Source organism: Tupaia chinensis, unplaced genomic scaffold (genome assembly GCF_000334495.1).
Source record: "Tupaia chinensis unplaced genomic scaffold, TupChi_1.0 Scaffold000045_1, whole genome shotgun sequence".
Taxonomy (NCBI): domain Eukaryota; kingdom Metazoa; phylum Chordata; class Mammalia; order Scandentia; family Tupaiidae; genus Tupaia; species Tupaia belangeri.
Window position 1 is genome coordinate 6,969,201 of NW_006159501.1, and position 11,849 is coordinate 6,981,049.

The 11,849-nt window shown below is 52.6% G+C and overlaps 1 protein-coding gene across 3 annotated transcripts in view; it reads right to left on the reverse strand.

The window, feature by feature from the left end:
• LPIN1 (lipin 1) overlaps positions 1–11,849 on the reverse strand; it is a 111,206-nt gene that overhangs the window by 19,001 nt on the left and 80,356 nt on the right. For all 3 annotated transcript variants that reach the window (XM_014589689.2, XM_014589685.2, XM_006140815.2), the window contains 3 exons: positions 6,925–7,051; positions 3,441–3,589; positions 2,663–2,749 (listed from right to left, as the gene is read on the reverse strand). In XM_014589689.2, coding sequence (XP_014445175.1) covers positions 2,663–2,749; positions 3,441–3,589; positions 6,925–7,051 — 363 coding nt within the window. The remainder of the gene's footprint in view (positions 1–2,662; positions 2,750–3,440; positions 3,590–6,924; positions 7,052–11,849) is intronic.

Sequence of the window (11,849 nt, forward strand, 5' to 3'; positions counted from 1 at the left end):
CGGGACACGAACCACGGTCGACTACGTGGGAGTCCAGCGACATAGCCATTACGCTAACTGCTGGTTCCCGTATGACTTGATTTTTCAAGACATCTTGTCTAAGAAAATCCAGAAGAGACACATAACAAGACCAAAGAGAAAAGATGTGGCTGTTTTTTGTTTTTTTGTTAATGTTACTGTGAGGACAGAAATAGATTCATGTTGCACAAAGCAAGATGAATCAGGCTGCAAGCACCTCCGTACCCTGACCCATGAGGGTTTCTTTCTTTCAACTAAAAATAGATGTAATTTCCAGTCCAGGCAGCTCCTGAAGCGATCAATCCTGCCCGATGAACGGTCAGCCTGCAGCAGGGAGGGAGGCCTGGGTGCACTGTCCCCGTGAGCACGACAGGCGACCTTTGCGGCAGGCGGCTCGGCACGACTGACTAAGTTCCTCTGGGTACTCACCTCTGACCTGGCAGCTCTACTTCCGGGGCACCTGTATATGACAGCCCTGCCCTGAGAGTGCGTGTCATCTTCACTCTTTTTTTTTTTTTTGAGAGATTCTCACTGTAGGGCGCATGCGCTCGCCAGACAGACAGAGAGAGACATAGAGACAGAAAGCGAGAAATCACCCCCCAGGGGGGATGGTCACGCCGCAATCCCTTCTCCTCCATTCTCCTCTCGGGATCTTGGGCACGCACGCACACGCGCCCGGCGTGAGTTTTAAGCCACCGGGTCCAGGACACGAACCGCGGTCGACTACGTGGGAGTCCAGCGACATAGCCATTACGCTAACTGCTGGTTCCCTCATCTTCATTCTTTATACACTCGTGTTATGACTTGTGTGTGTGTGTGTGTGTGTGTGTGTTTTAATTTGCCAGAAGACACATACACTCCCCAAAGAAAGACAGACAGAGAGAGAGAGAAGAGAGAGAAGAGAGAGAGGAGAGAGAGAGGAGAGAGAGAGGAGAGAGAGAGGAGAGAGAGAGGAGAGAGAGAGGAGAGAGAGAGGAGAGAGAGAGGAGAGAGAGAGGAGAGAGAGAGGAGAGAGAGAGAAGAGAGAGAGAGAGGGAGAGAGGGGAGAGAGAGGGAGAGAGGAGAGAGAAAGCATCCCCCAGTGAGGTGGTCGTACCACAATCTCTGTCCTCCATTTTTCCATCCTGAGGGGATGTTGAGCATGCACACATAACACGCCCAGCATGGTTTTCAAACCACTGGGTTCGGGACTCAAACTGTATGGTCAGCCATGTGGGATTCGGCTGCCTTGACCACCACACCATTGGCTGGCCCAACTTTTATAATTTTTTGAAGAAAAATAAAGTTGAAAAGTCAAGTCATATCAACAGTTGGACACCTATGAAGAAATGTGAGGTATGCGATCCCACCAGGATATAAAGTCCTCCCTCCGAGCCACTGCTGGGCTACCGGACCCTCAAGTCCCAGATCAGACCGTCTGGTTCATGACCACCCTGAGCACCGGCCATCGGCCCCGCATTAACAGACGCTCCGTAAGTGCCGAGTAAATGAACGAACGGGACAGGCAGCACCTTTCATTCCTCTGTGCGCGTGGAGTTCCAGAAATACTGGGTTGTCAGAAAAGTCATGACACATTTTTGCACAGAAAAACAGAAAAATATGTCATGTCTTTTTAATGACCCAATAGCTTTGGCTGGTTGCCCTTCCCATCACCATCAGCATGGGGAGGGGTGTGCACTGGGCTGCGGACCATGGGGCAGCATTCTCGGGTATGTGCCCTCCTCCCCCTCCACCCCCTTGCCCTGGACGGACAGGGCTGTCCTCTTTGGCTCTGACTGGCTGGAGAACAGAATCCGCCAGAGGGAGAGGCCTCACGCACGTGGTGAGTCGGGTCCCCAGAAGTGTGACCAAGTGGGTCAGCAGTTTGGACCCAGCAAGCCAGTAAGGGTGGGGAATCCCTGAAGGCTCAACTCTGGAGGCAGAGAGCAGAAGCAATGGAGGTGCAGCTGGCAACCAGGGTCTGAATGGGTTCACCCCCTCAGCACCCACAGGAACCTGGGCAAATGAAACTAACGCCCTGGGTTAACTTCACTGGTCCGAACATGGCACGCTTTTCTAAGTCACTGTAAGACTTAGTAGTGCCCGTGCCTGACACCCAGCACACTCAGAAAGCTGCTTCCTCAGCTGATGCCCAGGCTCCGGGCCCCACGGTGGGGGCTGTTCCGTGTGGCTCACTCACTGAGCAGTCCACGGATGAGGTGGACGAGAGGCACACAGCTGACGGGGCCTACACTGCAGCCAGAGCTTGTCGCTGAAACCTGCTCGAACACAGCAAGTTCTGAGCTGATAGGAAATTGCTAGGCATGTCCAAAGGGACTTCAAAAAGGTCACGGAAAAATGGAATTCAAGTGCGAGCTTATTTCAGTGCACAAGAATTAGAAGTCCACGCAGTGTTTTCATAACGCACGTGTCCACGAGCCTTCTGAAGACCCCTCGGACAAGCACCAGCCAGCTCTTTATCTGGCCCTGGACCTCGGCCCCTCCCCTCTCCAGCCACAGTCTCTCTCCCAGCAATCCACGATTCACCGGTACATCCTTCCTTGTTTCCTGGGATTCAATTCAAATGCGGGTCCTGGCAGGACACGTCTGTACTCAGTACCGAACACACGTGCAGGTCTGCGGGGGGTGGGCCCTCAGCACTTACTGGCTCACTTTATGGTACAGCTTAGCGATGCCCTGGTGGGTCCAGTCCTTCCCCAGGGTGGGCAGAATGTGGCCGAGGGTGTCTGATCTAAACAGAGAAACAGAGAAAAGAAAAATCAAGCAAAGGGAAGAAACATTTATTTTTGTTATATAAAACATACAAGATGGGGGCCAGCAGATTGGCATGGTGGTTAAGGTGCTGGACTCCCACATGGCCGACCACAGTTCAAGTCTTGGACCTGGTGGCTTGCTTTCTCACTTCCACTCTCTCGACTCTCACTTTCTCTCTCTTTCTCTCTCTGGTGAGCACACACGCCCTACAGCAAACATAAAAAATACTAAATAAAATAAATACTTTTTTAAAGTACAAAATGAATAAACATAATGTTTTAAAATCCCATTCAAATTCATTGTACCTTGCACGCCTCATAAAAATGCAGACGACACCCACGACTTTCTTTCAGGCTAGAAAGCCCAAGACTCAAGGAATCCAAGGAGGATGTTCAGTGAGGACATGGCCATCCGGGAAACGCAACCTTCCACGTGACCACACGCTTGCCAGCGCCACGGAAGAGGCCACTCGGGAAGGCGCTCCCCAGAGGCGTCCCCGTAACCACAAAGTCGGGGCAACGTCCCAGATGGGAACTACGACCAAGCCCTACGGCTGCAGCAGGGGGACATACAAGTCCCGTGACGCTACCCAAGGACAAAGCAGCCCCAGCCCCAGGCCCAGGGGCCCCAGGTCGAAGCCGCCTCAGCTCCGAGTCCGCGGCACCTGCCTGGTGATTGTCCCGTCGATGTCGGAAATGATGACCTTGTCGTCCCAGTTCCACAGGTAGATGGTGCCTTCGCAGCGGCAGGTGCCTTGGTACTGGGTGGTGACGCTGAAAACCACGTCGTTTGGGCCGTTCTTCAGCTTCAAACTTTTCTGAAAAACAGGAGCCATGGGTCTGCCTGCGGAAGGCCTGGGTGGAGGGGTTTTTGTGTCCTGTTCCGTGAGAAGCAGGAATAGGCTTCCTCAATCGAAGTATTTCCGTGGGTCGCTGTATAGTTTTCTTTCCGCTTTCTTGTCCTGGTTCTTGCTCTCGCACCCACTTGCAAAGCAGAGCACCCCCTTCCTACGAATGTGACCACTTCTGCAGATGAAGCTAACCTGGCCCCATATTTCAGGGTAGGGTCATCGGACAGGGTACGTGAGGGCTGCAAGGCTTGGCATGTGCGTTTCCATTTCAGAACAGGGCACCCTTAGCACTCCAGTAAGGCAGGGCAGTGGTAGGAAACACACAGACCCCGAAAGGCCCCAGATAAGCCGCAGCAAGCTTTACCCGGGATCGTCATAACCGCTGAGTTTGAACAAACAAAAAGCTGGCTACATTCGCTCAAAACAGCTATCGTCAAGGGCAACAGTTTCTGTCTGCTAACTACATTCTAACAAAAAGCGCAGATCAATACCTCTGCTGGTCCCACCAAGAATGGGCTAATAACCACACAGGTTACCATGTAACTATGTCCTGAGGCCCGATCATCAGAGGTCCAGCCCACTGCTCAGACTGTGGGATTAAAACCTCGTAATGGCTATGTCACTGGACTCCCACGTAGTCGACCGCGGTTTGAGTCCCGGACCCAGTGGCTTAAACTCACGCCGGGCGCATGTGCGTGCGTGCCCAAGATCCCGAGAGGAGAATGGAGGAGAAGGGATTGCAGTGTGGCCATCCCCCCTGGGGGGTGATTTCTCAATTTCTGTCTCTCTGTCTCTGTCTTTCTGGCGGGTGCACATGCCCTAGAACAAAAATCTCTCTCAAAAAAAAAAAAGAAATTAAATAAATAAAATGTTGAGCACTTGTGTGTTTGTGCCCAAAATCTCAGAGGAGAATGGAGAAAGGAATTCAATATAGATATCCCCCATGGGGGGGGGATTTCTCACTTCCCCTCTCTCTCTCAGGCGAGCACATGTGCCCTATGGCAAAAACCATTCAAAAAAAGTTACTGGAACAAATGGGGAAATTTGAATACAAACCTTCCTAAGGGTGGGTCAGCATAATGGATAAGAGAGCTGGATCCCACACGGCCAATTACAGTTGACATCCCAGCCTCAGCTGCTTGAAAGCATGCCAGGCGTCTGTGCATGCCCGAATCCCAGCAGGGTGGAGAAATACAGGAGAAGGGATTGCAACATGAACACTCCCACTGAGGAGGGTGCTTTCTCTCTTTGGTGAGTACATGCGCCACCACCCTATAGCAAAAACCTCTCAAAAAAAAAAAAAAAGAAAAAACCTCTGGCCTCAGCTCCTCTCCAGCAACCCACTTTTCGGGACCCCTCCCTGCTCTGGGAGCTTGTTTTCTCTCTCAGTAAACTTTGCTCTGTTATCCCTTCCTTCCATCCATGCTTCTGACTCTTGGTGATCACAGGACATGAACTCATAGGACACAAACTCGGCAACTCAAAAACCCTACCATATCGGGACAAGTTGGGGAGATACATTTAAGCCACGTGTGAAAATGTTCCCCTAAATAACCATGCTTTTAAATGACAACTATGTTGACACTGATTAGAAAACGGGAATCTCGGTCATCAGTCAGGCACGCCTCCTATCCAGAGGAACACAGTCAAGACCCAAGACAATCACAGCTAACGCTGAAAACAGAACAGCTTTCGGGCAGCTCTGAGCCTCTCGCTGGGCCCCCGGGTGCATGCCAGCTGGCTGCACAGACCCACAGGCTGCCCTCCCCCAGGTTCTCCCCACGGCACAGCAGAGGCCGCGTGTTACAGAGACCCCCAGGCACAGGGTGAGCGGGTGCCTCGGCCTCTTGGTGTCTTTCCCCATTTACACCATCCCAACTCCATTGTTTCCCCATGAACTCTTAGGAGAAAAACAAAAGACCACTGGCAAAAAACAAACAAACAAACAAACAAACAGACATTTGTTCGCCAATGATTTAAAATGGGGTCTAGCCAGGCCCAGCAGGTGGCATAGTGGTTAAGGCGCTGGACTCCTCTGTGGCCAAGCGCAGTTTGAGTCCTAAACCTCATGGCTTGAAAATCACACCAGGTGCATGTGCATGTATGCCCAAGATCCCGGGAGTACAACGGAAGAGAAGGGACTGCAGTGTGGCTATCCCCCTGGGCGGGTGATTTCTCACTTTCCCTCTCACTGTCTCTCTCTTGGTGAGCACAGCAAAAACCTTTTTCAAAAGATAAAGAACTAGGTCTAGGGAATAAGGGGTCTAATTAAAATTGGTTAGGCCAGATAGTGGTAGTGGAACTGGACCGGCATGGGAAGGTCCCAGGTTCACATCCTAGGGCTCCCTCTACAGGTTACCACAAGTAACCATGACCCAGAGCTGTGGCCTGTATCTCTGCCTCTCTCTCACTCTGCCTCTCTAACATGGAACAAATAAACAAACAAACAAACAAAAATACTGGTCTTACACACACCACACGCACACACACACACACACACACACACACACACAGAGCATTGTGACCAGATAATGCTACTTGCTAATTGAAGTTCTCCAAATCCCATCACAAATGCTTGATTTCCTCCAAATTAAGAGATGCATTTGAGGGACCAGTAGATGGCGTAATGGTTATGTTGCTGGACTCCCACATACTCAACCGCAGTTCGAGTCCTGGACCCGGCAGCTTAAAACACACCTTGGGAGTGTGGGTGTATGTGCCAAAAATCCCAGACGAGAATGAAGGAGAAGGGATTGTGGCATGGCCATACCCCCTGGGGGGTGATTTCTTGCTTTCTGTCTCTCTGTCTCTGTATCTCTGGCAAGCACACTCATCCTATAGCAAAAATCTCTCTTTAAAAAAAAAAAAAAAAAAAAAAACAAAAAAACGAGAGAAAGATGTTTGAGTTAATGAACATCTTTCTTAAATGAAACAGACTCCTGAGAGATCCTACAGTCTATCAGTCATTACACTTCGGGATAAATTAGCTCCACAAGGCTGCCTCCCCCTGAAAATAAGAGCTTCAGGGCTTCCAGGGAAAGGGGAGACAAGGTGAAGGGATACTGAAGAGCCAGCCGGGCAGGTCCGAAGGTGGAAATGGGGCACCAAAATGAGGGGCCTGAGGTCACCAAAGGTAGCAGGCAGCCCTGAGCTAGGCAAGGTGCCAGGGAGGAGGAATGGGGTCACAGAGTGGGAGGGTGTCCACCTCATCACAGCCCCCCTCCCGCCACCTGAAGAGTCTACACAACCTGACCCTACTGTGGCCTGGACTTTGGAACACAGAGAGGGCACGGGAGACTCACCAGCTGCTCCGAAGTGAGCCGGAGGGTCTTTTTGTAGCTGACGTTCGACAGAAGCGGGAGGTGGCTCGCACTCGACGGCTTGGCGGCTGCGTGCTCCTCATCACTGGAGGATGATTCATGCTTTATTCTGGAACACACGGTGATGTCATCGCCAATTAGAAAATGCATCTGGATAGCCATTAAAAATGCATTTGCCTGAATCAATGGCTGAGTCAATCGGGTCTCTCCTGAGTACTGTCTCCTGGGTGGTCATTGACCATCTGGCATTACATTTATCAATGGGCTCCCTGCACCCATTCATACGTCTCTTGCATTATGCATGTGGGAGCTGCCTCTCCTCGCTCACGCTCCTATTTACCAGCCATCAGCACTCTGTTCTAACCAACCGCTTCCTAGTCATGATAAGGAGGGTCGGCTCCCTGCAGGCCAAGAAGGATGCTGACGAACACTCTTCTCTCCCCATCTGAGGCTGCAGGTCAAGCCCCAGAAGTCCAGGCTTCTCCAGTGCAAAGCTGTCCACGCCCCCCAGAATCCCAAGGCAGGCTATCCCATGAGCAAGGAATACCGCATTCGCCTGCACAGAACCCACAAGCCACGTCCCCAGCTCTCCCAGATGTTCCTGTTGGCTTGGGGCTAGGAGGTGCAGGGCACAAAGCAGGCCACTTTCCTTTAAAGAGCTCATGTGAGGCAGGTCAGTATGAGCTGTTCCCTAGATTCAGCCCAGCATTATCAACCCTGCTTCCCAGAACTATTATCATTTCTGAAAAGAACTATTTATTTAATTCTGTTTATTATTATTATTATTATTTAATTTGACCAAAAAAAAGACAGAGAGAGAGAGAGGGAAAGTGAGAAAGCAAGCTGCCGGTCCAAGACTCAAACTGCAGTCAGCCAGGTGGGAGAGCCCAGTGCCTCAAACACCATGCCACCTGCCAGTCCCGAACTATTATCTTTAAAAATGTCGTACAGCAGGTCAGCAAGTGCTATGGTAGTTAAGGTGTTGGACTCCCACATGGCCAACCACGGTTCAAGCCCCAGACCTGGTGTCTTGCTTTCTCACCCCCCTCACCCCTGTGAATACATGTGCCCTATAGCAAATTGAAAAATAACGAGAAACAAAGTTAAATAACTCTTATTTTAAAAAGTCATAAAGCTACACTACGCAGTTCATAGATGCTGTAGAATGAGTGGGAAGGCTGAGTGGCCCGAAGCAGGCGCAGCCCGACTGCTCAGGCACTCCTCCCTCCTGCAGAGCTGCATCTCAGCATGTCCCGGACACAGGACTGGCAGACCCGGCACCCATCTCATCTGAACAAGCTCTGGCCCCTCGGTGCCAAGGTCCAGTGTTCCTGCTGCTTCCTTCCTTCTGCTGCACTCCCTTAGGCCTCCCATGCAGCCCGCCGCTTCCCAAGCCCACCTGCATTCATTCAGGAAGCGAGCGCTCCGCTCCGGCACGGCGCTGTACCGAAGAGACGTGTGGCACAGGACGCGCACAGCACGCCCACTCTGTGTGACCCCCACACGTGATGTGATCCCCACACCCACTGCTCTGGTGCTGGGGCAAGCGGCTTCTCCCTGAGCACCTGCTCCCCGGGCTGAGGGGAGGGCTCTGAGGCAGGCTGGTGAGCGGGAACTCCTTCAACAAACACGTCTTCCCACCGTGTAGGCTTTGACCACACGGCAAACAGCCTGGCCCCACTCTCAGAGGGCTTCATCTAAACGATCACGGGACCGGCAGATGGAGTAATGGTTACATTGCTGGACTCCCACACAGTCGGCCGCAGTTCAAGTCCTGGACCCAGCGGCTAAAGACACTCCAGGTGCATGTCCAGCCCTGCCCAAAAGCCCGAGAGGAGACTGGAAGAGAAGGGACTGCAGCGTGGCCATCCTGGGGAGTGATTTCTCGCTTTCTATCTCTCTCTCTGTCTCTCCAGAGAGCACACGCATCTGTAACAATAATCTCTCTTTAAAAACACACACACACACATTCACAACACAGCACTGGGGCTGGAGAGGCACCTCTGGCAGCCACCAGGACACAGTGGATGTGTCAGAGGAGGATGGAATATGAAGCTGGAGTTCCGGCTGGTCCGTGATAGGGCTGTGCTGCCTCAAAGCAGGAACAATGGCCGAGGGGCTGATTCCAGATGGAGTGGAGGTGGCACAGCAGACAGAATCAGGAAAACCCGGGTTCCCACCCACAGTGACTTCGGGCTGTATTACTTTGGGCAAATCACTTCTTCACCTTGATTTCCTTACTTTAAAATGCAGAGAAACAAACTGCCACCCACCCACAAAAAATTCGAAATGTAGACAGGTAACAGCTGGAAAGAACTCGATGGGGAGACGGGAGACCCAGGAAAGGCCCCACGACTGCAGGATTCCACTCTGGGCCTCAGCCGGCGTAGCTCATGCACCTGTGAAATGATGCACTCTAACCAAGCCCCTTCCAGAGCTGCATCCGCGGGTCTTCTGAATAGGTGGGTCTTCTGAACCACAACCCAGACGTCCTCACACGGGGCAGACACAACCCTGGAGCCGGTCCAGCCTGACAGATGTCTGTGGGGACAATCTCCTTGTCCAGCAGAAGAACAAGACTACAAGCCCTTCAATGGACGGGACCATGTTTATGTTCCAACCACACAGTTTGGAGCTGGGAGAACTGAGACCCAGCTGTCCACCGAATCTGGTGACAACAGAGCAAGGTGCGCCCCTGTCTGGAGGCGCAGAAGCAAGGCCCGGGGTGGGAGCTGGCACTTCCGCTGCCCCTTTAAAGACGAACACCGAGCTCCCGCAGCCTGCTGAGACCGGAAGAATGTGCCCAGGGAAACAGGGACACGGGCATGGAAATGCGAACTATGCAGGCGTCTGCGGGCAGTTGCCACGAGGGCAGGTGAGCCGTCATTTGTAGTTGCCGCCTTCTGGACTTCGCCACCCCGCATAGACCGAGACGGGGGAGTCCCCCACCCCTGCAATGGCTCATTTAACACTGCTCACTTCACAGCGTCTGCAAGAAGCAAAACACCAAACCAAAGGGCTCGTATCATTTGAAAATCTGTGTTCAGACACCGAGCTGTGAACGTCTAAGTTAGCACTTGTCACTATGTGCGTTTTTCAAATGGTGTTTTAATTATTTGTATGGTGACAAGCTGTTTGCTCAATTATGGGACGTTGGGGACTGTTCTCTCAATCAAATCTGTCAATTAGGGAAACTTTCCAACACTTTTTTTTTAAGTCAACCGCGTGACTCTAATAAGGAGACTCCAAGTCGAAGGTGCCAGCACAAATTCAAGCTTCCCACGGCTCCAGAGAACTCTGTATCGGCACTCTGCAAACTCTCGATTGCTTTCACAAGAGTCAGCTTTTGCTTTTTCGGGTTTAATAAAGAAGTGTGATGTGACAAACTCAGAACGGTGAATAATCCAACCACTCTTATTTAACTGGGAGCAGCAGTCTTTGTCGTTGTGTGGAATGACTGTACGGGGCCGAAACAAAACTCAGACCTCAAGGAAACTGTGGGAGCTGACGCCCAGCCTGGCAGAGCCCCAGAGGGGCTTCCAGCTCCCTCCTCCTGGGTCCTCCAGGCTACAGGTGAAGGGTAGGAACAGCAAGAGTGACACGGGCGACAGCACGCCTGGCCCCGGACCCTGTGCCACTGGCTGTCACATCCTATCCCTTTCATAAGCACTCTCAGAGCCCAGGCCCGTCTTCCCCGGGTCCGAGACTGGCCCCTGGCAGGATGAATGGGGCAGGATGGCAGAAGTCCCGCCTTTGGCCATGCAGTGTATTTTAAAATATTTGAGATGGCCTGAATTAGGACTGAACTTGTCCTGTGGCGACCACCGAGCCACCCTCCTGACCCTGGGCACACTGCTTTCAGGGTCAACTTGCTCATGGAGCTGTTTTGGGGACTGAATGAGATGGAGCCAGTGGTGTGTTATTCTGATCCCCATTTCCCGTGGAGACACTGACGGGCAGGTTAATTTGCCAAGGAGCACACGGAAGACTTCCTGAACAGTCTCCGCTCCTGAGTCCTCCCCTGCGCTACCTCTCACGTTAAAGTTATTGCTGGGACAGAATGGAGTTGAAAGAATTCCAGGAAAGCAGGGCATTGCTCGTGCCGCTGAACCTCTGGTTTCAGTTGCTGGAAACACGGTTTGGCTTCTCGGCCCATGTCCCTCCTCTGGGCATCAGCTGCCTCCTGCCCTGACCCCACACCCAGGACACTAACGTCCCATGGTACCCTGGCTCAGGTGCGTACGTAGTTTGCCTAAGTACCAGGGTTACCGAGTGGCAAGGCTAGGTTTTCAAACCGGACCTGCCTGACTCCAAAGTCTGCTGTTGTGGCCGCTGTCAGCTGCCACCCTTTCTCAGCAGCCGACAGCTACCTGCCGGACACCTCCAGCTTCCCTCCGCTGCCTCGCACATCCCAACAGACGACAGCACACCCTCAGCCTGCACTCCATTCAGAGCGTCCCGGCTTCCACCCTTCCAAACTCAGTCACAGCCAAACTCAAAATTCCCAACTGGGAGAGTATCCAACGAACTGGGCTTGAAAGCCCGTGCCCAGAGGATGCACCATGGATGGGCAAGGAACGGGACTGACGCAGGGACAGTCCCCACTGCCTTCCCCTCCTGCTGGACTGTGGGCCCCTGAGAGCACGGATCAGCGGTGGGGGCTAAAGGCAGCACCAACTGGCCCACACCAAGGAAGCGGGGGGTCTCCCCCACAGCCCAGCTCAAGCGAGTCATCTGAAGTCACGTCAGAAACGTCTGCACACCCGCCTCTGCCCTGCTCACCACGGTCTCCACCCTTCTCCTCTCCATGGAGAACGGAAAAAAGTCAGATCATTCGGGAACCAGCAGTTAACGTAATGGCTATGTTCCTGGACTCCCACGGCGCAGACCGACGTTCGTGTCCAGCA